At 36.4% G+C, this 27,507-nt stretch overlaps 1 protein-coding gene across 1 annotated transcript; it reads right to left on the reverse strand.

The window, feature by feature from the left end:
• Positions 1-272: 272 nt before the first annotated feature.
• Positions 273-22,629, reverse strand: LOC142357849 (uncharacterized; the record flags this gene model as incomplete). Its single annotated transcript, XM_075409351.1, has 5 exons — positions 22,489-22,629; positions 19,678-19,829; positions 18,632-18,792; positions 15,852-16,003; positions 273-408 (listed from the first exon to the last, which is right to left on the reverse strand). Coding segments are annotated over exons 2-5 (497 nt in total), but the record flags the coding sequence as incomplete, so codon positions are not given.
• Between the last annotated feature and the right edge of the window lie 4,878 nt (positions 22,630-27,507).

The following is a 27,507-nucleotide window of genomic DNA, read 5'->3' on the forward strand; positions in this document are numbered from 1 at the left end:
AGAAAACCAATATTCCTCTTCGAGTCGTAAAAAACCACGACGTCCCCAATAATAGCCGCTATCGCTTCGCGGCTATTAAAAATTTGAGTAAACAATTTATGTGTTAGTATTGAAAAACTTAATTTTCCCCGACTACTGCGTTCTGCAAAAACCGCTTCACAACAGGAATCTCAGCCTGGGAATAAAAAACATCGTTTCAGTGTGTTATCAACTGTGTAATAACATCCCAAGTATGTTAGGTTTCGTTTGGGTGTATTTTTGTGAGCAGTTACCCTCGTGTGTCTAATTCTGGCTCGTAAGGGGTGTAGTTGAACTGTCCGAATATCTCCTCGCTCTGAGTTCCAGTTGCACCACTCTGCCCCTTATCACGAACATGTGCCAACCCATAATAGTTCTCTTGTGACGCCTCTACAAAGGAAAGTAATTGAAACATTTACATTGTTCTGTTTTAAAGATCATTTTTAGGCAACATTAATAATTCTAGCATTGGAAAACATCTCATTAGTTCAAAAAAGTTTGTTCAAGTTTATGACAGAAAAAGTTTATTGATCTCTATTTTTATAAAACATAACCGACTAACGTCAGGCGAATTGCTCTCAAACGACTGACACTGATACATCTCCAAACGAAACTCCTCTCTTTGTGGACTTGATCGCTGTCTCTTGTGACATCCGCTGATCCAAAATTTTGTTGATTTCTGACTGAATTTCTTGCAGCACGTTCAAAGAGTTATCAACAAAATTCTTAGCATCCTCTCGTTTACATGTGGTGCGCCATTGCTTGCGGAAATTTGCTTGTGGTGCAACATTGCACGAAAAGGAGTTTCTACTACAAAATACAAGTCGATTTGAGATTTCAATCTGGCAATCGAAACATTTTCTCGTGTTGCTAAATCTTGGATTGCATAATAAATGGGTTCCAATATGTGGTTGAAATCATCCAAAAGATCATTTCTACTCTTGATGTACTCATTGTTAGGTACTTTTACCGTAAGCGGGTTTGATGAAGTACCTGTGGTTGAAGAACTCGGGATATCGTTCGTTTTGTTCTCGTCTTTCTTCGTTTTCTTGAACACCTTCTTCGTAAACTATATTCTTTACTTCTTTTGTGTCCGGGTCGAATAGGGACCAGTGAAATGTTACGGCTGCTATCTGACTACTTTTCCAGAATAACTTTACGCCGCTGGTTCGTAAATCTTTTAGGTCCTGAACTTTCAGATAAAAAAATCAATCAAATATTATCTCAAACTCTTGTTTCGGTTTCAACTTGAAACTCGTTGAATAATACTTTTATTGAAATTGTATTCCGAATTAATAAAAAAATCCACTGATTGGATAGAAACAATGCAACTGATTCTCAAGGCAATCTGAGCAACTTAAGAATTAACAACTTGGAACAATGTTTACATTATAAGTAAACAACAGCATAAAGGTTAACAATTTGGTTTTTGGATTATCGAGCAATAATAAATTCTATGATTGGAAAATACCCAGAATAAAATTAGCAAAACCATTTAAGTCAAATAGGTTGATTAAACTTACTTAAAAATTTGAATAATCTTTATGAAATTGAACAAAATTATAAAAGTCAAGTTGTTTGAGACAATAAAGAGGCCAATAGTAATGTCAACCACCGGAAACTCACACTTAAAAATTGGAGCAATTGACCATGAAATTTTAGCACTCACTTATTTCAATAGAAAGAATTAAGAATAAATAAAGTTAGCTTCGTAGATAAATACTTCCGAATTTTTGCTGAATTTTGAGATTTTCGCATACGCGTTCTCTGAAAAATGTTTGTCGGAAGTTGGGCAATCCAATGGTACTGTTGTACAGCTCGTCAGAAAAAAAGGTGAAACCCACCCTCCCCCCATGTTGCTATCTCCGACTTCACCTTCAAGGTAATATTTCACTTTGAAGAAAGGGTTAGTGTATCATGTGCAAAGTAACAGCACATTTCGGGAAAATGACAACTAATATAAAATCTGATTGGCTGGAGACTACTGATAAATGATAAACACTTAAAACAACTAAATGTACACAGTTCGGGACAATAAATTAGAATATTACATAATCAAAAAAGTTCTGACCGCAACATAGCCGGCACAGTTTTTGGTCACTTTACAAAAATAACATCATTTGCTGTCAATAATGACTGGTATAATTTTTGTTACTGGTCATTTGTAACATCCCAGTGGAGTTTTTATCAAAGCTAATCCTACTATCTGATCATCACTTCTGCAGACTTCCTCAACTCTACCCAAAGTAAAACCGAAGGGATGAGTATGCGTGTCGGTTATCCAAACAAGATCTCCTTTCTTTATCTCTTCTAGTACTTTCTTCGCACATCTGTTCCGCTGTTACAAGGTAGGAAGATACTCTTTCATCCAACGATTCCGAACTGAATTTAGGATACTGTGTTGGTCATGAAAGAGCTTTCTGTAGCTAACTGGTATTCCAGAAAACAATGCATTTGGCCAATTCACGTTGAATTGACCAATTAAGAAGTGATTTGGCGTTAAAGGCTGTAGATCTGAAACGTCGCTGCTAACGTCAGTAAGTGTACGGTTGTTTAGAAGTTGTTCCACGATACACAATACCATTCGCAACCTGTCATCCTTCAGGCTTTGCTTTCCCAAGACATTAAATAGCGCTTTTTTGCAGGATCGTACCAACCTTTCCCAAACTCCACCAAAGTGAGGCGCTGCTGGTGGATTGAAAGACCACTTGGTGCCTGACTCCCTTAATTTGACTGTGATTTCATCCTTTGGAGCTCTGCGAAACAATCCTTGAACTCTCGCGCTGCTCCAACAATATTTGTACCATTACCCGAAATGATTGTCTTTGGCTGACCTCGTCTTGCAATGAATCGATGGACTGCATCAAGACATGAAGTCGTTTCCAAACTGTCATATAAATCTAAGTGCACTGCTCATGCACTTAAACAGGCATACCCATTTCTTTACTGTCCGTCTAAACATCATTACTTCGAAAGGTTCAAAATAATCAACACCTGTGTTCGTAAACGGTCGTTCATAACTCTGTCGATCGGAAGATCACTCGTTTGTGGTGGCCTGATGCTTGCAAACAATCGACACTGTACACAATTGTGTTTGACTGATCGGAGGGCATTTCGTAACCCAATTATCCAAAACTTCTTTTGGACTTCGTTTCTAATATACTCGATACCTTCGTGGTGAAGGACTTTGTACTGATAATTCAAGTACAGCTGAACTGCTCTGTTGTTGCTGGGCAAAATAACAGGATATTTTGTTCAATATGGAAAAACTGCTTTACGGAAGGAGTCGTCCTATTGCTCTCAAAATCCCGTCAGAGTCGATGAAGAGTACCAATGAGATAATGTTCTGCGCAAACGGTTGAACTGGCTGAACTTTTCCCATATCAAGATGTTTTGTCTATCATCCTTAGTTATGAACACATTAACGTCCATATTTTGCCCAACTGGGCGTTGGTTGTCTTCTTCTAAAGCTATTGGTTGTTTGAGCCGCTCGGGACCTTGAGTCCAGTTAATTCTCGAAACATCGTCAAAACTGCTTCCTCTCGTTCCTAAATTGGCTGGGTTCTTCACACCCGCAAAATAATGCCATTCGTGACTGTTGACGTGTCCAGTATTTGCTTGACCTGATCCACTGAATTATTGTTTTGGAATCTGACCACCTAAACTTTTTGTGAAAATGAAGACAGTGCTCTTTGATGATAGCATCCTTCCATTTGTTTCCAGTGACTGCTGCCATTAATTCCAGTTTAGGGATTGAGTGATGGTTCACTGGAGCAACTCGTGCTTTTACCATGATTAATGAATCTTCTCGTTCTTTTTTCCTGGACTCTGTAACAAGTTAAGCTACAGCACAGAAGGCATCTTCAGAGGCGTCACCAAAAACATGCAATTCATTTGTGACGTTTTCATCGCTTGTTTGATACCATCTGCTCACTTCGAAAGCTTCACCGCATTCGCAGCGATCCAATCGGCAAACTGGTTGTTCAAGTTTTTGTCAATTTAGCATTCCCATTATTGTCATTTCGTATGCCATATTCCTTCCAGAATTATTCTTCATCTGATGACAAAAGGTGCTAGGAATACTAATGGGTCAAAAACACTTGAAACAACTGATAGGACCTTACGCTGTGCCCATCTGCTCTCTGGACACAAATTCCAAAGCTCTAGAAGCTTTGAGTGCGTCAGAGACATTATTCCACTCAAGATCAAATATTTTCAAAGCTTTGTCATGAACTTTATTTCTGTCGAAGTTCGTCTCCCATTTTGTGAGTTTAAAACGAACTTTTGCCAAAAGTTTTGTTAACTCCAATTTGATGTCTACTGCTGTTATTTCACTATTCAGGGGAACTAACAAGTCGTCCATATAAAAATAATGTGACGCTACAAGTTAAGCTACAGCACAGAAGGCATCTTCAGAGGCGTCACCAAAAACATGCAATTCATTTGTGACTTTTTCATCGCTTGTTTGATACCATCTGCTCACTTCGAAAGCTTCACCGCATTCGCAGCGATCCAATCGGCAAACTGGTTGTTCAAGTTTTTGTCAATTTAGCATTCCCATTATTGTCATTTCGTATGCCATATTCCTTCCAGAATTATTCTTCATCTGATGACAAAAGGTGCTAGGAATACTAATGGGTCAAAAACACTTGAAACAACTGATAGGACCTTACTCTGTGCCCATCTGCTCTCTGGACACAAATTCCAAAGCTCTAGAAGCTTTGAGTGCGTCAGAGACATTATTCCACTCAAGATCAAATATTTTCAAAGCTTTGTCATGAACTTTATTTCTGTCGAAGTTCGTCTCCCATTTTGTGAGTTTAAAACGAACTTTTGCCAAAGGTTTTGTTAACTCCAATTTGATGTCTACTGCTGTTATTTCACTATTCAGGGGAACTAACAAGTCGTCCATATAAAAATAATGTGACGCTACAAGTTAAGCTACAGCACAGAAGGCATCTTCAGAGGCGTCACCAAAAACATGCAATTCATTTGTGACTTTTTCATCGCTTGTTTGATACCATCTGCTCACTTCGAAAGCTTCACCGCATTCGCAGCGATCCAATCGGCAAACTGGTTGTTCAAGTTTTTGTCAATTTAGCATTCCCATTATTGTCATTTCGTATGCCATATTCCTTCCAGAATTATTCTTCATCTGATGACAAAAGGTGCTAGGAATACTAATGGGTCAAAAACACTTGAAACAACTGATAGGACCTTACGCTGTGCCCATCTGCTCTCTGGACACAAATTCCAAAGCTCTAGAAGCTTTGAGTGCGTCAGAGACATTATTCCACTCAAGATCAAATGTTTTCAAAGCTTTGTCATGAACTTTATTTCTGTCGAAGTTCGTCTCCCATTTTGTGAGTTTAAAACGAACTTTTGCCAAAAGTTTTGTTAACTCCAATTTGATGTCTACTGCTGTTATTTCACTATTCAGGGGAACTACGAAGTCGTCCATATAAAAATAATGTGACGCGATTTGACTCGAATACAAATGTATTATCCAGATCGCATCGTTGAAGGGCAAAATTTGCATATGTTGGAGATGACTTAGCTCCAAAGATGTGCCGACGTTACTGATACATAACAACTTGGTCGTTTTCGTTAAACCGAAGAAATTGCAATAATTTTCTTTCTTCAGGCTTGACCTCAACTTGAAGAAACATTTCTTCGATATCTGCTGTCATCGCAAACTTGTTTTCTCGAAATCTTGATAGAATGCCCATCAAACTCGCCAACAGGTCTGTTCCCGCTAAGAGCATATCATTAAGCGAGTAACCAAGAAATTCACTTGCTGCTTTGCAAACTCTCCTCACTTTATCTGGTTTTGAGAGGATTTAATACCGGTTGATGAGATCGTCGCGAGTTTAGGCAAGTTCGTCAGGGGATAGGATGGAAACATATCCTTTTCGCAAATCGAACGCTATTGTTTCACTGTATTTTGTTTTGAGTGATGGGTCTTTGCCAAGCCGTCGTTTTAGTACTCATGGTTGTCCCACTGCTGACGCAAATTTGTTTGACAAAGCTGATTGATTTCCGTTCCACAGCAAACCAACTTCGCACCGATCTCCATTGAACTTCACTTTGGAGTTCAGGATTTCACTTGCCAGCTTATCTTCTCTGCTCCTTTTGTCAGTAACCATCGAAGTGCCGTAGGACTCCATATCCCACCATTTCTTGACAACTTCTGCTAGTTTGACTTCATCTTCATTCGCAACATGACAAGCTGCACCACTTAAAAGGATTTAACTCACTGGAAGTGGGCCACTGACCGTCCAACCCAGTGGAAGCTTGACTTAACATGATTTGTTTTCTCCGCCACTATCATACTCCAGTGGTCAAATTAGCTAGTAGAATTTATGACCCAAGATGATGGTCACCTTCTTGAGGTCAATTTCTTTAAATGCCACGCATTTCAGATACGGGTATTTTTGCTTCATCTCTTGGACGTTGTACACACTTCTGCTAATTTCTAGGTTCTTCTGACTATTAACAGTAAGCTGCTTTCTTTTAATTTTAAGGCCGTTAGCTAGCCCAATTGCCCAATTGCAGTGCCTCGCTTGAAGTACTTTGTGTACCATGGATTCACGTCACATTTAAAGAGATTGTTTCTCTGACTAACTGGAGTCTGTCCAAAATATCTTTGTCAACCCACGTCTGAGTTGAACCTGTATCACATAATGAAAGAATGTCTTCAAACTGTCCGTCCTGATCAAGATTCTCACTCTTGCAACCTGCGTAATACCTCTTACTGACTCTGAACTACTGGTCAGTTTCGTGCTTTCTGACTTCACAGAGACTGATGAAACTTCAGATTTCTTCCTGTATTTCAAAAGTCTGTTGTGAGTCTTCTCGCAGTTGTCAATTCCACATATTTTTTCCTGGACATTCCTCAGCTGCGGACAAACAAGCAAAGCACAATCTCTTTTCCTTTGCAACGTCGTATCGATCTTGCGTTTTCATATTCTTGATTTTCTCGCAATTCCATATTTGATGAGGGCTTCGATCCGTCAGACTGCTCCCCGGAAAAGTCTCAAGCTTAGCTTCTAGCTTTTTGATCTGCAACTTATCTTCAAGCTGTCTCATTTGATCGTCATGATCTCGTTGCTTTCGTTCAAACTGCAATTCAAGCTTCTTCATCTCAAGTTCAGCCTTCTTTTTTGCTTTTTCTTGTCTTTGCTCCACTCGTTGATGACGTTGACACTTTTTTCCCCTTCGTCAATAAATTCCTTTTCGAGAGATCAATTGATTGGCATTGAAACCAAAGAAACTGACTTTGGACTGTCTTCGACGTTGTTTCTGCTGTCTGTACTTGGAACAATTTGCACACCACTATCTAACAGAAGGTTGTTCGTTAGTGTTAGGTTCAGTAGCGTGCCTTCAGTTGTTGTTGTGAAGACTGAAACTGATACATCTTCAAACGAAACTCCTCTCTTTGTGGACTTGATCGCTGTCTCTTATGACATCCGCTGATCCAAAATTTTGTTGATTTCCGACTGAAATTCTTGCAGCACGTTCAAAGAGTTATCAACAAAATTCTTAGCATCCTCTCGTTTACATGTGGTGCGCCATTGCTTGCGGAAATTTGCTTGTGGTGCAACATTGCACGAAAAGGAGTTTCTACTACAAAATACAAGTCGATTTGAGATTTCAATCTGGCAATCGAAACATTTTCTCGTGTTGCTAAATCTTGGATTGCATAATAAATGGGTTTCAATATGTGGTTGAAATCTTCCAAAAGATCATTTCTACTCTTGATGTAATCATTGTTAGGTACTTTTACCGTAAGCGGGTTTGATGAAGTACCTGTGGTTGAAGAACTCGGGATATCGTTCGTTTTGTTCTCGTCTTTCTTCGTTTTCTTGAACTTCGTAAACTATATTCTTTACTTTTTTGGTGTCCGGGTCGAATAAGGACCAGTAAAATGTTACGGCTGCTATCTGACTACGTCTCCAGAATAACTTTACGCCACTGATTCGTAAATCTTTTAGGTCTTGAACTTTCGGATCAAAGAATCAATCAAATATTATTTCAAACTCTTGTCTCGGTTGCAACTTGAAGCTCGTTGAATAAAACTTTTTTGAAATTGTATTCAGAATTTAAAAAATAATCCACTGATTGGATAGAAGCAATACTAATTAGTCTTGCGGCTATCTGAGCAACTTAATAATTAACAACTTGGAACAATGTTTACATTATAAGTAAAAAACAGCATAAACGTTAACAATTTGGTTTTTGGATTATCAAAAAATATTAATTTCTAGAAAAGCACGGTATATGAATGGAAAATAACCAGAATAAAATTAACATAACCATTTAAGTCATATAGGTTGATTAAACTTTCTTAAAAATTTGAATAATCTTTATGAATTTGAACAAAATTATAAAAGTCAAGTTGTTTGAGACAATAAGGAGGCCAATAGAAATTTAAAACACCGGAAACTGACATTTAAAACTTGGAGCAACTGACCATGACATTTTAGCACTCACTTAATTCAATAGAATGAATTAAGAATAAATAAAGTTAGCTTCGTAGCCAAGTACTTCAGAATTTTTGCTGAATTTTGAGATTTTCGCATACTTGTTCTTCTCAAAAATTTTTATCGGAAGTTGGGCAATCCAATGGCGGAAATAAAGTTCGAACCACCTCGACCTTATGTTGCTATCCCCCCCCTTATGTTTATACTGATATAGAGTCACCTTGTCAACAACCGTAATTAAACAACTGAACTTGAAAAGAAAATTAATTCTGAAACGAGGCAAAAATAATTAAGGAACGGAAAAATATAAAAACAATTGAATAATTTCAACTTTTTTCTTCACCGGAACAATTGGAAACTGCTATCGATACCAACGAATTCGAAAAGCCATAAAAACCGTTATACAAACTAATTTCGCAAAAAAAATTAACTCAGACTCAAGAAAAAACAAAAAAAGTTCAAAAAGAAGCGTCAAAAACCGCGAAAGCACAAAAATAGAAAAATATTGTATAGAAAACTCTAACATGCAATTGTGATAGTTGAAAATGCTCCCGAAAATACAACTAATCGTAATGTTGACTAAGAATGACAACAATAGTAAAAAAAAGCAAAGGAAAAACTTTAAAAAATGAAGATGCCACGCGTGATTTTTTTTTTGCTCGCTTCAAAAAAAATTGTTTACATGTTCTCTTAAGGAAACGGCAAGCGAATCAATGCCCCTTCTAGTCGTTCATCTATTCGTTCGGCAGTTCGAAGAAAGAAAAAGACTTTTATTGAAAATGTTGGAGTTGAAACTATTTTTGTTTTGAAAAAAGCCGCTCGTACTCATGAAAACTTCACTTGCTTAGCGAGCTGTTTCTCTCTCTCTCTCTCTCTCTCTCTCTCTCTCTCTCTCAAAATGACACGAACATAAAAACCACTCTTGAATCACTCAGCTCATTAGCCAATTGACCTTACCACTATTTTCACGTGATTCACTTCCCGGGTCGAGGTGTCACCGCTAAAAATCGCTAAAAGATGTAAGATTTACGGTGAATTTGAGTAAAAGTGTAAGATTTGCGTTCAACGCGATGAATGCGGTGAAAAAAAACTCTTAAGCGGTGAAAAATTTATTTTCAGGGCTTAAGCGGTGAAAGAAAATTTTTCACCGCTACCAGCAGAATGCGGTGAAAAAAAATATTTCACCGCTACCAGCAGAATGCGGTGAAAAGAAATTTTTCACCGCTAAAATCGCAAATCTTACAAATATTCAACGCGCTAATTTCAACGCTTATCTTATATTCACAGGAAATATCATTGCATTACGTGACAGATGGCGCAGTGCATTACGAAGTTGGTGACACGCATGAAGTAGAGGTTCGAACCCTTCGACGACAGTTTCTTTTTTGTAAGAATTCCGGTGAATGCGGTGAAAAAAAATTTTTCACCGCAAAATTCAACGCAATTCTTACAAAAATTCACCGCTTTCAGCGCATTCAACGCTAAAAGATGCGGGCGCTTTGCGGTGAAAAAAGTTTTTTTCACCGCTATTAACCGCTAATCTTACATTATTTTTTGACAAAACCTCGACCCGGGTTCCAACAAAATTACCGATCAAAAAAGAAGCTTCGCCAATACTCCTCTTCCAGTAGACCATAACGCCTCTTCGTGTCCTAATTATTAATAAAAACAGAAAGCCAAAACCGCACATCGAGTGGGAAAAAGACGGCTCCCAAGATCAATCACATGCTCTGAATGAAGTTCAGGAAACCAAAAGGAGGCCAAATTATAGCTCCAGCTATTTCTTTGAGCTATTGAAAACATACCCGGCAGATTGCTGGAAAATAGCCGTCGTTCATTCCAATAAGCATGATTGGGATTGAAAGAATAGAAGATATTGAAAAAAAAAGATTTCTACACAAAAACAATTTTTAAGTCCGATTTATTTTGATGGCATTTTGTAGTTGAACATAACATACGTCTGATTCTTAGAGAGAGTCTACAGTTGCTACAAGGGCAATACCAATAAGCATTAGAGATGGTAACTAAGACTTATAGGAACGACGTTCAAATAGCGGGCATCTAAAATTGGGCTTTATGGGTTTATCCCGTTTCTACTTCTGACTTCAATTTTTTATACTGACTCTGTTCATTTTGAATTGCTTTGCTGAGCAACTGATGTTCATAATCACTTTTAGCAGAATGAGAGAAGAGAGAAACTAGCCTAGAGAAGTCAAAAAGATATCACGCAAAATGTTGAAAAAGCGGCAAAATGAGGTAAAGCGAAACATTTTTTTATTCGACGAAGTAAAAAAAAACATAGCAAGACAAGTCCTGACGTACAATTCAAAGAATTTTAAATGACTAAACAGAAAAACTAGACCTAGAATGGACTATGAGTGAATTGAGAAAACCATTTTAAAAAAATCAGATCAAAAAATAAGAAAAAAAAAGTCAAAATGCCGCATATGAACAGAAAAACCACTAGCGAGATATGAAAATTTAATCCAAACAAAAAAATAGGCCTAGAATGAGCTGTGAATGGATTGGAAAAACCATTTAGAAAAAAAATCGATCCAAAAAATTGCAAAAACAGTAAAAATCAGAGTGAAATTGCCGCATGTGAACGAAGAACCACTACCGAGGAACCGAATTTTTGTTCAAACACCATTTTTGCACTCTACTTTAAAATTAGAACAAAAAAGTCACGCCGCAAAACCACTCGCTTTTTCGCTCCATTTCCTGTTTCGGCGTGATCAAAATCACTATTACAATTTGACTTCAAAAATCATGAAAATGTGTGAACAGATCTTAAAAAAAACATAGCCGGAAGAATTCCAGAAACGACTCAAAGTGCAAATGCATTTTAGCGCCATCCTACTACTCATCATACAAAACGCGTCTTCACTACTTTATGATTATCTTGAAACAAAACCATGAAACAAAAAAGTAAAGACAGCAAAATCAAATCTGTTAATTTATGATAAAAAATCTGATCAAATTTTGTAATAAATTGAGATCCTGAAAAAACTATCTCTGCCAAAATAACGTCATCAAAACAACTAGTACTTAAAAAAACCACTTACGTGAATTTGAAAAAAAAATACTTTAGGCTAAATTATGAAAAGAAAGCTCTTAAAAACAACTTTCACTGAAAAACTGGAAAAAGTTATCAAATTTTTTTAAAATTTCAAAAGCATATAAATCCAAAGAAAAATTCCCATCAGCCAATAGGGTATCCAGTTGCTCGCAAAACAATAGGCAAGTCATAATAGGCTAAGAAACTTAGCTAAAAGAAGAAAAAAACGAAAAACTGCAAAAAAAAAATAAGAAAAATAGTTCGAATTTTCGCCATTTTTTGTCATATTTCTCAACAAAAAATGATTTTTACCCACAAAACTGTATCCAATTGTTACAAAAAATTTGCTCATTTAGAAGGGGTTCTTCAATACACACTTGAGCCAGTAAAACAAAATAATCATCAAAAAACCGCAAAAATTAGCCCGAAAATCATCAAAATACATTAAAAACCTCCGAATTATCATAATATTCACAGGAATTTCCAAAAACCTGCAAAGCACTACCAAAACCAGCCTAAAATTAAAACAGAATCATAACCAAACTTCTTAACCAAAATAAATGAAAAAAAAACCTGCTTTAAAATGCCGCACGTGAACAAAGAAATTTCGCTCGCTTAGAGAAAATTTTTTCACACATCAATTTCTCGCTCTCTCAAAAACAGCGGAAAGAACAAAAAGCACTCTCTTTTTGCTCCTCTCTTCACTTTTGTTGAGCACCAAAATCACTCCAAATTTTTTCACGCGTTTCATTTCCCGCTTCAAAAATCACTTTAAATTTGATTAAAAAAAACATAGGAGGACAAGTCCTGACGAACAATTCAAAGAACTTTCATTGACTAAACAGAAAACTAGACCTAGAACGGACTATGAATGGCTTGGGAAAACCATTTAGAAAATAATCCAATCCAAAAAATCGAAAAAAAACAGTAAAAATCCAAGTGAAATTGCCGCATGTCAAAAATCATGAAAATGTATGAACAGATCTTAAATAAAAACATAGCCGGAAGAATTCCGGAACCGACTAGAAGCATCAAAACTTCACTATCAAAACCGTAATTGCAGCGGAAGCCACAACTGTTTGTAATAATCCATTAACTCACTGCCTCTCCAGGTCTGCTCTAAAAACTGGTGAAACTTAAACCACTGTCTTCAAGAGAAAATGCAGCAAAATTTTATATCATTTAAAACGTTTGGTAACGTTAAAAAACCGAAGCGGTCAAAAAAGTGATGGACTGAAAAATCTGACAAGGTTGTCAATTGCCCTCAAATAATTCAAGATTTTAATCTGAAAAAGATCGCGAAAGCAAACGGCAGATAATAATCTTAGAAATTAAGTTAAATATTTTCAAAGAAAGCTCAAATTTTAGGAACAGAAAACACCTATAATTACACTTCAGATCACTGCGATTAAGACAAAAAACAACACACACATACTGTTCCTTTTTGTGCACAAGCTAGACAACATGAGTTCATACCAAATCAAAAATAAAATTGATCATAGAAAAGACATAAGCAGCAGAAGAATATTCAAAGGCAAAAAATTGTTTAAAATAACACCAAGGCCGGAAGATAGCTGCAGTAAATAGTCATAAGTGGGTAATTTGGAAGAAGCTTGCTATCAAACTCTCAATACTGCCTTTTGTTGAATGAAATCAATTGCACACCAAAGAAATGACGAAAATCTAAGAAAAACTGAAACCGTTCAATTTTCACAACTGAAAAAATCAATATACCAAAAAAAAATTTAGGTGCCAAGGCAAAACTAGAATGATACTACTTAGAATGTGAAGAATATGGGCACAATGTTAGGAACAACAGTAAAAAAAGACTTTCTTGATTTTTGGAAGTTTAAAATCCATTTAAAAAATTCAAGAAAAACGAATACAGTTCATTGTTCAGCATGCAAGACAGAGAAAAGATAACTAGTCATCCGATGCAAAGATCTATCCTCCTAAAGAGACCAAAAAATAGGAAAAAGCAGAATTCATAAATAAGAAACATTGAAGCATTTTGCAAAAAAAAATGGTCAAAGAATTTTTAGGTTAAGACTGCATTTATGAAAAAGTTTTAACTGTTTTCGCAAAACTTAACACCGAAAAATGATTTAATTTTTATTGAAACGAAATTAAAGTTCCTCATGTTGCAAAAAAAACTGTTTCTAGCAATTACAACCAAAATACAAACAAAAAACTGACGAAAATCGGAAAAAACTACCAAAATTGGATTAGCATATGTACAATTTTATGGAACAAAAATACATCGAGGTTGAAGGAGCCGTTGAGTATAGGAATTATCGAAAATAAATTGCCATATTAATTAATTTTCGACAAGAAGCCGGTTAAAATATCCAAAAAAGAATAAATTAAAAGAAAAAAGCCAAAAATTAACTAAAAGATCAAGAATTATGTGCAATGTTCAACTTGAAACGCATTTTCAGGCTCTGAAAAACACTGTGGCATCAATTTCCGAGGTTGACAATTCAATATAGTATCAAATACATTTTTCTGCTACAAGGAACCAAATTACAAGCAAAAAAATTGGGCAACTTAGACAAAAAAACGTCTAAAAACGGTTATCTATATGTGAAATTCAGACAAAAACTAATTTTCACAGTCAAAAAGTTATTCACTAAACGCAGCGCATGATCAAAGAACTTCTCTCGCTTAGCGAAAATCTGTTCACCAAGGCAGCTTTTCTCACTTTCGCTTTTAGGTCAAAATGCCGCGTGAACAAATCTACTTCCTGTAAAAAAAACATAGCCGGAAGAATTCCGGAAACGACTCGAAGTGAAAAACAATTTAAACGCCATCCAATTACTCATCAAACAAAACGTGCCTTCAATAATTTATGATTATCTTGCAACAAAGTCATGAAACAAAAAAGTAAAAACAATAAAATCAAATCTGTTAAAATATGATAAAAATTCTGATCAAATTTTGTTATAAATTGAGATCCCGAAAAAACTATCTCTGCCAAAATAAATTCATCAAAACAACTAGTACTTAAAAAAACCACTTATGTGAATTTTGAAAAAAATACATTACGCTAAATTATGAAAAAGCTCTTAAAAACAACTTTCACTGAAAACTGGAAAAAGGTTACTAAATTTTTTAATATTTCAAAAACATATAAATCAAAAGAAAATTTCCCTTCAGCCAATAGGGTATCCAGTTGCTCGCAAAACAATAGGCAAGTCATAATAGGCAAAGAAACTTAGCTAAAAACAGAAAAAAACTGAAAACCGCAAAAAATTCAGAAAAGTAGTTCAAATTTTCGCCATTTTTTTGTCATACTTCACAACAAAAAAATAATTCTTACCCACAAAACTTTAACCAATTTTTATCATAAATTTTCTCAAGTAGAAGGGGTTTCTTCAATAGCCATTTGAGCCAGTAAAACAAAATAATCGTCAAAAAAAACGCAAAATTTAGCCCGAAAATCAGCAAAATACATTAAAAACCTCCGAATTATCATAAAATTCATATGAATTTCCAGAAACCTTCAAACCACTACTCAGACCAGCCTAAAATTAAAACAAAATCATAAAAAACCTCTCAACCAAAATAAATGAAAAAAAAACTGCTTTAAAATGCCGCACGTGAACAAAAAAATTCTCTCGCTTAGAGAAAAATTTTTCACACATCAATTTCTCGCTCTCTCAAAAACAGTGGTATGAACAAAAACCACTCTCTTTTCGCTCCGCTCTTCACTTTTGTTCAGCACCAAAATCACTCCAAATTTTTTCACGCGTTTCATTTCCCGCTTCAAAAATCACTCCAATAAAATTGATTTAAAAAAAGGACTTCTCCAATACTCCTCTTCGAGTCGTAAATCCGAGAGAAAACCAATACTCCTCTTCGAGTCGTAAAAAAGACAGCGCCCCAATACAATTCAAATTCTTTGAATTGTAAAAAGGACTTCTCCAATACTCCTCTTCGAGTCGTAAATCCGAGAGAAAACCAATACTCCTCTTCGAGTCGTAAAAAGACAGCGCCCCAATACAATTCAAATTCTTTGAATTGTAAAAAAAATAGGAGCGCTATGATAGCCGGCTGAGAAGATGAGGGCGGCTATTAAAAACCATTTGAAAATCATTTTCTGATTTCTCGGAAGACACGGAAGGATAGTCTTTGAAAATAGTAGTGTGTTATGTGTGCTATGTGATCATCTTCCATTTAGAAAGTGGTCGCATAGCACATATAACCAACTACCTAAAATATGTGTGTTGGTTTGAACAAACCATACTGTTGTTAAGAGACTATTAGGAACAGGTGTGAATATGTAGAATTACCTCCGTAGTAGGAGGCATAGTATTCACTCTCTTGGCTTTCCTCTCCATCCTCCATCCCTCTGGTTGTCAAGTGGTACACTGGACTGTCCTGCTTCTCTCTCGGGTAGTCATCATGATTTCCGTCTAAAAGGGGCTCTCTTCCATGATATACTCTGAATCACAAAACAAAATTTCACATCCAAAAATGTTTCAGTATAATCCTCATGACTTCGTGGTTTTATATGTAGCTTTTCAGTTGGTTTCACGTCACACACTCGTCACGTAATGAAGGCACTAATTGATTTTTCGTTTCAATTTTTACCAATTTCAAGGCTTTTTTCTTTTATGAGGATATATAACCTAACACAATTTCCAGACGGTTTAAACGCTGTGCAAGAAAACTTTTAGTTAAAGCGAACTTAAAAAATTATGATTATTTTCTATAAATGCTAACACTCATTGACAATGTGAAAGAGATTGATAGCCAGCCCGGACAGAGGTCAACCCTCCAAGTCTATATCAGTACTAGGCAAGTCTAATGACCAGTCTTTTTCGTTATTTTTCAGTACTGGGCAAATCTCATTACACGTCTCACAAGTCTGACAAGTCTTGGTCAAGACTTGGATAACACTTGCAAGTTGATTCACACTTCAAAACCAACTTGTCAAGTGTTTACAAAGAAAAATTTTTAATTTTAGAAAACTTTTTAGAAGTGCCACGGTTTCAACGTTAATTTTCACCACTTTTGCGGGGTCTTAAAACTTGATGCCAAACTGATACTCGGGCCCAGGAATTTTTCCAAATTTATGTAAGATCAGCGGAAGCAAGCGTTGAAAAGTCGAAAAACTCAGCGCCATTTTCTTGCGAAATTTCGCGCTGAATGCGTTGAATTTAGCGTAGATCTTGCAAATTTTGTGTTGAATTTAGCGTTGATCTTACATATTTTGCGTTGAAGTTAGCGTTGATTTTAAATAAAATCAACGCGTAGAACTTTGGATGTGGGACATAAGCCACTGACCTCCTGCTTACTTGCCGCCTCTTCTACCACTGTGCCACAGAACCTTTATGTTATTAGATAATCACACTCTTTACAAATTGGATTGTAACATCACGTTTCACATAAATTAAGCGCAAAAAATGCACGACTGACGATGAATTGATGTGAGATCTCCACTAAATTTAACGCAAAATAAGTAAGATCTACGCTAAATTGAACACAAAATATATACGATTGGCGTTAAATGCGTTGAATTCAAATAAGATCTACGGTAAATCCACCGCAAAATATGTAAGAAGTGCGCTAAACTCAATGCAAAATATTTAAGATCTACGCTAAATTCAACGCAAAATATGTAAGATCTACACTATATTCAAAACAAAAAATAATTAAGATTGGCGTTGAGCGTTGATCTTTCATAAATTCAACGCATTCAACCTCAATCTTAAATAATTTGCCGTTTTTAGCGTAGAAACCTCGGGTACCAAAAAATACCAAGAACTACTATAGGACCCTTGGAGATCACAGTGGATCATTTCAGGTAGTTGTATGTCCTTTTAAGACTATTTATTGAGTTTTCCATGGCTATTTTTGAGTTTTCAGACCTTTTTTTGACATTTTTTTAAAAATGGTGTTTTCTTGATCTTTTTTGACTTACCAAGACTTGGATTTAGGCTTGCAAATTCCTGAACTAGACTTGGTTTCAGACTTGCCAAGTTTTGTATGAGAGTTGGATTTAGGCTTTCCAAATCTTGGCCACGGCTTGGATTTTGATTCGCTAAGTCTTGACCAACACTTCTATTTAGACTGCCGAATGTAGAAAGTGACATCTGTCACTCTGATTCAGTAAATATATAACACTTGCAATTAGACTTGCCTATTACTGAAATCGACTCGGCGTTGCAAATGTGGTTGCAAGTGTTCAATTAAAGCGCCTGGTCATTTCTTATTAGGAGGTCTTATTTACAATTTTGATTGTCGTATTCACTTTTGGTTAAGTTTTTTATTGTTGGTTCAATGAGCTTTAATTGCTTTTGAGTTTTTGGTTTTATCTATTTTTGTTTTGAAGTGTCATTATGACCACGTCTAGCAAAAAAAAACATTTTTTGTAATTTCAGGTGATTTTTGGGGGAGAAAAAATAAACCGTCTAATGTCGAAAGAATTGCTCTCGATCGACACGAGGGTAGGAAAAAGTTTAACCCGCCGGGCTTCGAACTATTGACCCATGACTTCGATCCATAACCACTTTCAGTGACCACTTGGCTATCAGATCCTGGTTATTGTTATGCTGTAATCCGTTTAAATTGGAGTGAGAGCATTCGAGATCACTCAAAAATGAAGAATGAAAGCGTGAAAAAGTCACTTGAGAAGTCAAATAACGCTCTAGAATAAAAGCGTAAAATGGTCAAGCAACACGCTTACATTAATTGCTATGAACTTCGTTCAAGAGCAATTAGAAAAACATCCAACTTACTCAAACTTTACACAGTTGGAACTGAAACAACTCGATACAGAGGATAAAATTTAACATTTTCGTTCTGTTGAAAATCAAATAGATGCTTTCATCAGTTCGTATCTTTTCTCGCAAAACTAAATAGCGTAATCGAGTTTAGTAACGTCTTTAAAAACTACGAAATACCGCTTACATTAAGAAAAAAAATAAAATTTCTGTAATTTTTTTTACTAACGGACCCTGGGAAAAGCATTAAGAGCCGCGTATAAAATAACCTCATCTTGCAGAATGGAAACATGAAATGTTGAATGATGGACTAGTAAACTGAAGAGACATTTTTTTTTATCTACCCTGAGCGTAAACTGGTGGATCTCTGTTTGTCTGGATCTCTGAACTGGTTGTACTCTATGAAAGTGAGAGTTCCCTCTTCCTTGTATCTCTCTATGCATTTGCAGCATCTGCAGTAGTCTTCCCTCTTGGCTAGAGCCTCTTCACTTATACGCACATTGCCCTGATAACAAATTACTATCAACTATAACTATTTTAATGTAAAGATACTCACAATTGTGAGGTATCCCTTGCCCAACCACACAAGCAATAATGTTACCATGGTTGAAGTTCCTTTCATTTGATCAAAAGGAACTTATACGGTTTCGTATGGACCAAGCTCTTCTCTTTCAATTTGAGTGTCGACCGCTGATAACCTACTTTTGATAACCTACATCCCGTGTTGAGGAATTTTGTTTTTTACTTGTAAGAAATCGTTGTTTTTTAATCGTTTTCATTAGACAAAAACGATCAAAGCCCTTACGTTGTAATCGTCATTTTATTCGTTATTTCGTCGTTATTTTTATGTAGGAAATGATCGTTTTTCAAAAAAACGACGAAAAAACGATCCCCGCGGGGATTCGAACATTTAACCTCCTGATACATTTACCTGCTGCAGACCTCTGCGCTATCAGGCCATAATTCTTTTATGCCAAAACGATCTAATAGAGAAAAAATTGTTCAAGAGCAATTAAACGACGAAAACGATCCTCTTCGAGTCGTAAATCCGAGAGAAAACCAATACTCCTCTTCAAGTCGTAAAAAGACAGCGCCCCAATACAATTCAAATTCTTTGAATTGTAAAAAAATAGGAGCGCTATGATAGCCGGCTGAGAAGATGAGGGCGGCTATTAAAAACCATTTGAAAATCATTTTCTGATTTCTCGGAAGACACGGAAGGATAGTCTTTGAAAATAGTAGTGTGTTATGTGTGCTATGTGATCATCTTCCATTTAGAAAGTGGTCGCATAGCACATATAACCAACTACCTAAAATATGTGTGTTGGTTTGAACAAACCATACTGTTGTTAAGAGACTATTAGGAACAGGTGTGAATATGTAGAATTACCTCCGTAGTAGGAGGCATAGTATTCACACTCTTGGCTTTCCTCTCCATCCTCCATCCCTCTGGTTGTCAAGTGGTACACTGGACTGTCCTGCTTCTCTCCCGGGTAGTCATTATGATGTCCGTCTAAAAGGGGCTCTCTTCCATGATATACTCTGAATCACAAAACAAAATTTCACATCCAAAAATGTTTCAGTATAATCCTCATGACTTCGTGGTTTTATATGTAGCTTTTCAGTTGGTTTCACGTCACACACTCGTCACGTAATGAAGGCACTAATTGATTTTTCGTTTCAATTTTTACCAATTTCAAGGCTTTTTTCTTTTATGAGGATATATAACCTAACACAATTTCCAGACGGTTTAAACGCTGTGCAAGAAAACTTTTAGTTAAAGCGAACTTAAAAAATTATGATTATTTTCTATAAATGCTAATACTCATTGACAATGTGAAAGAGATTGATAGCCAACCCGGACAGAGGTCAACCCTCCAAGTCTATATCAGTACTAGGCAAGTCTAATGACAAGTCTTTTTCGTTATTTTTCAGTACTGGGCAAATCTCATTACACGTCTCACAAGTCTGACAAGTCTTGGTCAAGACTTGGATAACACTTGCAAGTTGATTCACACTTCAAAACCAACTTGTCAAGTGTTTACAAAGAAAAATTTTTAATTTTAGAAAACTTTTTAGAAGTGCCACGGTTTCAACGTTAATTTTCACCACTTTTGCGGGGTCTTAAAACTTGATGCCAAACTGATACTCGGGCCCAGGAATTTTGCCAAATTTATGTAAGATCAGCGGAAGCAAGCGTTGAAAAGTCGAAAAACTCAGCGCCATTTTCTTGCGAAATTTCGCGCTGAATGCGTTGAATTTAGCGTAGATCTTGCAAATTTTGTGTTGAATTTAGCGTTGATCTTAGATGTTTTGCGTTGAATTTAGCGTTGATCTTACATATTTTGCGTTGAAGTTAGCGTTGATTTTAAATAAAATCAACGCGTAGAACTTTGGATGTGGGACATAAGCCACTGACCTCCTGCTTACTTGCCGCCTCTTCTACCACTGTGCCACAGAACCTTTATGTTATTAGATAATCACACTCTTTACAAATTGGACTGTAACATCGCGTTTCACATAAATTAAGCGCAAAAAATGCACGACTGACGATGAATTGATGTGAGATCTCCACTAAATTTAACGCAAAATAAGTAAGATCTACGCTAAATTGAACACAAAATATATACGATTGGCGTTAAATGCGTTGAATTCAATTAAGATCTACGGTAAATCCACCGCAAAATATGTAAGAAGTGCGCTAAACTCAATGCAAAATATTTAAGATCTACGCTAAATTCAACGCAAAATATGTGAGATCTACACTATATTCAAAACAAAAAATAATTAAGATTGGCGTTGAGCGTTGATCTTTCATAAATTCAACGCATTCAACCTCAATCTTAAATAATTTGCCGTTTTTAGCGTAGAAACCTCGGGTACCAAAAAATACCAAGAACTACTATAGGACCCTTGGAGATCACAGTGGATCATTTCAGGTAGTTGTATGTCCTTTTAAGACTATTTATTGAGTTTTCCATGGCTATTTTTGAGTTTTCAGACCTTTTTTTGACATTTTTTTAAAAATGGTGTTTTCTTGATCTGTTTTGACTTACCAAGACTTGGATTTAGGCTTGCAAGTTCCTGAACTAGACTTGGTTTCAGACTTGCCAAGTTTTGTACGAGAGTTGGATTTAGGCTTTCCAAATCTTGGCCACGGCTTGGATTTTGATTCGCTAAGTCTTGACCAACACTTCTATTTAGACTGCCGAATGTAGAAAGTGACATCTGTCACTCTGATTCAGTAAATATATAACACTTGCAATTAGACTTGCCTATTACTGAAATCGACTCGGCGTTGCAAATGTGGTTGCAAGTGTTCAATTAAAGCGCCTGGTCATTTCTTATTAGGAGGTCTTATTTACAATTTTGATTGTCGTATTCACTTTTGGTTAAGTTTTTTATTGTTGGTTCAATGAGCTTTAATTGCTTTTGAGTTTTTGGTTTTATCTATTTTTGTTTTGAAGTGTCATTATGACCACGTCTAGCAAAAAAAAACATTTTTTGTAATTTCAGGTGATTTTTGGGGGAGAAAAAATAAACCGTCTAATGTCGAAAGAATTGCTCTCGATCGACACGAGGGTAGGAAAAAGTTTAACCCGCCGGGCTTCGAACTATTGACCCATGACTTCGATCCATAACCACTTTCAGTGACCACTTGGCTATCAGATCCTGGTTATTGTTATGCTGTAATCCGTTTAAATTGGAGTGAGAGCATTCGAGATCACTCAAAAATGAAGAATGAAAGCGTGAAAAAGTCACTTGAGAAGTCAAATAACGCTCTAGAATAAAAGCGTAAAATGGTCAAGCAACACGCTTACATTAATTGCTATGAACTTCGTTCAAGAGCAATTAAAAAAACATCCAACTTACTCAAACTTTACACAGTTGGAACTGAAACAACTCGATACAGAGGATAAAATTTAACATTTTCGTTCTGTTGAAAATCAAATAGATGATTTCATCAGTTCGTATCTTTTCTCGCAAAACTAAATAGCGTAATCGAGTTTAGTAACGTCTTTAAAAACTACGAAATACCGCTTACATTAAGAAAAAAAATAAAATTTCTGTAATTTTTTTTACTAACGGACCCTGGGAAAAGCATTAAGAGCCGCGTATAAAATAACCTCATCTTGCAGAATGGAAACATGGAATGTTGAATGATGGACTAGTAAACTGAAGAGACATTTTTTTTATCTACCCTGAGCGTAAACTGGTGGATCTCTGTTTGTCTGGATCTCTGAACTGGTTGTCCTCTATGAAAGTGAGAGTTCCCTTTTCCTTGTATCTCTGTATGCATTTGCAACATCTACAGTAGTCTTCCCTCTTGGCTAGAGCCTCTTCACTTATACGCACATTGCCCTGATAACAAATTACTATCAACTATAACTATTTTAATGTAAAGATACTCCCAATTGTGAGGTATCCCTTGCCCAACCACACAAGCAATAATGTTACCATGGTTGAAGTTCCTTTCATTTGATCAAAAGGAACTTCCCAGGTTTTGGTCCAGACCCAAATTGAGCTATGATCAGACCATCCAGACTGAAATGACCTCTGATCAGACTTTCCAGACCGAAGTTACCCCTGATCAGACTTTCCAGACCAAAATGATCTCTGATCAGACTTTCCAGACCAAAATGTCCTCTGATCAGACCGAAACCAGACCATTGTCCAGACTATAGTGCGCTTATGATCAGACTCAAATTCAGACCATTGTCCAGACTATAAACAGACTATGATCAGACTCTCCAGACCAAAGTGACCGCTTTTCAGACCAAACCCAGATCTTTGTCCAGACTATAGTGCGCCTATGATCAGACCCAAATTCAGACCACTGTCCAGATTATAAAAAGACAATAATCAGATTTTTTTGTTTTTCCAATACTTTCTTGAAAATTAGGTGCAAGGTTTTCTGTGGTAACTGAAGTATACAAAAAAGTACTCGATACGTTGTCAAATTTCGCGCTCAAAACTCGCTATTTTGATGTTTCAAAATAAATCGCTTTTCAACCTAGTCAAGGACTCGTTCAAATGAACTGAGGGTCTAGTGAGGAGTTTCACTGTCCAAGTACAGTCTGATAGAGAAAGAATTTTTGACCTAGGTGATAAACAAAAATAGTACTTGATACGTTGTCAAATTTCGCAATCAAAAACTGGCTAAATAGTGTTTCAAAATAAATCGCTTTTCAACCTAGTCAAGGACTCATTCAAATCAGTTGAGGCTCTAGGCAGGAGTGTCACTGTCCGAGTACAGTCTGAGATGGAAAGAATTTTTGAACCAAGTGGCATAGGAAAAAAATATACGATACGTTGTCAATTTTCGCGCTCAAAAACTCGCTATATACTGTTTCAACATAAATTGCTTTTTAACCTAGTCAAGGACTTATTCAAATGAATTGAGGGTCTAGGGAGGAGTGTCCCTGTCTGAGTACAGTCTGAGAGGGAAAGAAATTTTGACCTAGGTGGTATACGAAAAAAGTACTCTATACGTTGTCAAAATTCGCGCTCTTATATCGCTATATAGTGTTTCAACACAAATTGCTTTTCAACCTAGTCAAGGACTTATTCAAATGAACTGAGGTTCTAGAGTGGAGCGTTACTGTCTGAGTACTGACTGAGAGGGAAAGAAATGTTGACCTAGGTGGTATACGAAAAAAGTACTCTATACGTTTTCAAAATTCGCGCTCTAATATCGCTATAAAGTGTTTCATCACAAATTGCTTTTCAACCTAGTCAAGGACTTATTCAAATGAACTGAGGGTCTAGAGTGGAGTCTTACTGTCAGAGTACAGTCTAAGAGCGGAAGAATGAGCTATGTCTCGTTTTGATTCGTTTAATATTGCAGAAGTTTTTAAAAATTTTCGAACTCGAACCTTCGGAAATGACCACATGCTCACTGCTCGATCTTCAATTTTCCTTCAATCAGAGTGTTTATGTTAATAATTGGTTGATATGATTTACAATATCATCGTATCAAATTGTTAAGACTATGTTGAACGTTTTCGGTTTGCTCTTCGGGAAACTATAACAGAACGAGCGTTCGGTACCAATTGAAAAAAGGGCATTGGAGACTGAATGCTCGGTGGCTTTGGTTTCCTTAGTATTTAGCAGGACTTAATCAAATCACTTGAGGGTCTAGGGAGGAGTGTCGCTGTCCGAGTACAGTCTGAGAGGGAAAGAATTTTTGACCTAGGTGGTATACGAAAAAAGTACTCGATACGTTGTCAAAATTCGCGCTCTAATATCGCTATATAGTGTTTCAACATAAATTGCTTTTCAACCTAGTCAAGGACTTATTCAAATGAACTGAGGCTCTGGAGTGGAGTGTTACTGTCTGAGTACAGCTTGAGAGGGAACGAATTTTTGACCTAGGTGGCATACCAAAAACGTACCCGATACGTTGTCAAAATTCGCGCTCAAAAATTCGCTCTGTAGTGCTTCAACATAAATTGCTTATCAACTAAGTCAAGGATTTATTCAAATGAACTTATAGTCTAGTGAAGAGTGTCACTGACTGAGTTCAGTCTGATAGAGAAAGATTTGACCTAGTTGGTATACAAAAAATGTACTTGATAAGTTGTCAAATTTCGCGCTCAAAAAACTCGCTATATAGTGTTTCAACATAAATTGCTTTTCAACCTAGTCAAGAACTTTTCAAATGAACTGAGGGTCCGGGGAGGAGTTTCACTGCCCAAGTACAGTCTGGTAGAGAAAGATTTTTTGACCTAGGGGGTATCCGAAAAAAGTACTCGATACGTTGTCAAAGTTCGCTCTCAAAAAAAGGCTATATAGTGTTTCAACATAAACTGCTTTTCAACCTAGTCAAGGACTCGTTCAAATGAACTGAGGGTCTAGTGAGGAGTTTCACTGTCCAAATACAGTCTGATAGAGAAAGAATTTTTGACCTAGGTGGTAAAGAAAAAAAGTACTCGACACGTTGTCAAACTTCGCGCTAAAAAACTTGCTATATAGTGTTTCAACGTAAATTGGTTTTCAACCCAGTCAAGCACTTATTCAATTGAATTCATGGTCAAAGGAGGAATTTCACTGTCCAATTAAAGTCTGATAGAGAACAATTTTTTGGCCTAGGGGGTATCCGAAAAAAGTACTCGATACGTTGTCAAAGTTCGCGCTCAAAAAAAGGCTATATAGTGTTTCAACATAAATTGCTTTTCAACCTAGTCAAGGACTCGTTCAAATGAACTGAGGGTCTAGTGAGGAGTTTCACTGTCCAAATACAGTCTGATAGAGAAAGAATTTTTGACCTAGGTGGTAAAGAAAAAAGTACTCGACACGTTGTCAAACTTCGCGCTAAAAAACTTGCTATATAGTGTTTCAACGTAAATTGGTTTTCAACCTAGTCAAGGACTTATTCAATTGAATTCATGGTCAAAGGAGGAATTTCACTGTCCGATTCCAGTCTGATAGAGAAAGAATTTTTGACCTAGGGAGTATCCGAAAAAAGTACTCGATACGTTGTCAAAGTTCGCGCTCAAAAAAACGGCTATATAGTGTTTCAACATAAATTTCTTTTCAACCTAGTCAAGGACTCGTTCAATTGAACTGAAGTTCTAGTGAGGAGTTTCACTGTCCGAGTACAGTCTGATAGAGAAACAATTTTTGACCTAAAAGGTAAACAAAAAAAGTACTCGACACGTTGTCAAACTTCGCGCTAAAAAACTCGCTATATAGTGTTTCAACATAAATTGGTTTTCAACCTAGTCAAGGACTTATTCAATTGAATTCATGGTCAAAGGAGGAATTTCACTGTCCGATTCCAGTCTGATAGAGAAAGAATTTTTGACCTAGGGAGTATCCGAAAAAAGTACTCGATACGTTGTCAAAGTTCGCGCTCAAAAAAACGGCTATATAGTGTTTCAACATAAATTTCTTTTCAACCTAGTCAAGGACTCGTTCAATTGAACTGAAGTTCTAGTGAGGAGTTTCACTGTCCGAGTACAGTCTGATAGAGAAACAATTTTTGACCTAAAAGGTAAACAAAAAAAGTACTCGACACGTTGTCAAACTTCGCGCTAAAAAACTCGCTATATAGTGTTTCAACATAAATTGGTTTTCAACCTAGTCAAGGACTTATTCAATTGAATTGATGGTCTAAGAAGGAGTGTCACGCTCTGAGTACAGTCTGGGATTGAAAGAATGAGCTATGTTTCGTTTTGATTGGTTTAGTATTGCAGAAGTTATTAACATTTTTCGACCTCGAACCTCCGGAATTGACCACATGATCACTGCTCGATCTTCAATTTTTCTTCAATCAGAGTGTTTATGTTAATAACCGGTTTATATGAGTTACAACATCACCGTATCAAACTTTTAAGACTAAGTTGAACGTTTTCAGTGAGCTGTTCGGGAAACTATAACTGAACGACCAATTGGTACCAATTGAAAAAAGGGCATAGTGACTGAATGCTCGGTGGCTTTGGTTTCCTAAGTACTTAATAGAAACAGGTTGTGATATATATTATTTTGAAGCTCGTTTCATGTTCAATGTAATGCGCTACCTTTGGTTTTGATGGGTTTAGTATTGCAGAAGTTATTAACAGTTTTCGACCTCGAACCTCCGAAAATGACCACAAGCTCACTGCTTTAACTTAAATTTTTCTTTAATCAGAGTGCTTATGTTGATAATCGGTTAATATGAGTCACCATTTCATTGTACCAAACTCTTAAAACTATGGTGAACGGTTGCATTAAAACAGTTGTAAGGCATGATCAGGCAGATTTTTAAATTAGTGACTAAAAGTTTAAACGATCGCAAAAAACAGGATCTGAATGTTTGGCAGTTTTTCACTATTTTCTTTAAATTGGGAACCAAAATTAGTGACCAATAGCGCATTCTCTCTCGTGCATGCCAGTCTTCTATCAAAGTGTTAGTGTAAGTCCTGAAAACTTTTTTTGGAACGTTTTTCAAGATTGAATGCTGAAAATCTTAGCTTTTCTCAAATATTAATGGCTGAGTGGTGTTTTGAGCAATAGAACAAGTTTTTCGGCAATCGTTTTGTGTTTTCTAGACACTGTTTAGGTTTTTGAAGCAAATTGTATCAAACAATGGGATTAATTCAACTATTTTTCTTTTTTCACGATTTCATCAAATTGCTGTGGATGTTGTTTTATGTCAAAACACACAAAACACCATAACCTTCATGGTGAGGTGGGAAATTTTTTCCCACCTCACCATGAAGGTTTGCCGTGACCTATA

This window comes from Convolutriloba macropyga, unplaced genomic scaffold, assembly GCF_964194025.1.
Source record: "Convolutriloba macropyga unplaced genomic scaffold, txConMacr16.3 SCAFFOLD_2071, whole genome shotgun sequence".
Taxonomy (NCBI): Eukaryota; Metazoa; Xenacoelomorpha; order Acoela; family Convolutidae; genus Convolutriloba; species Convolutriloba macropyga.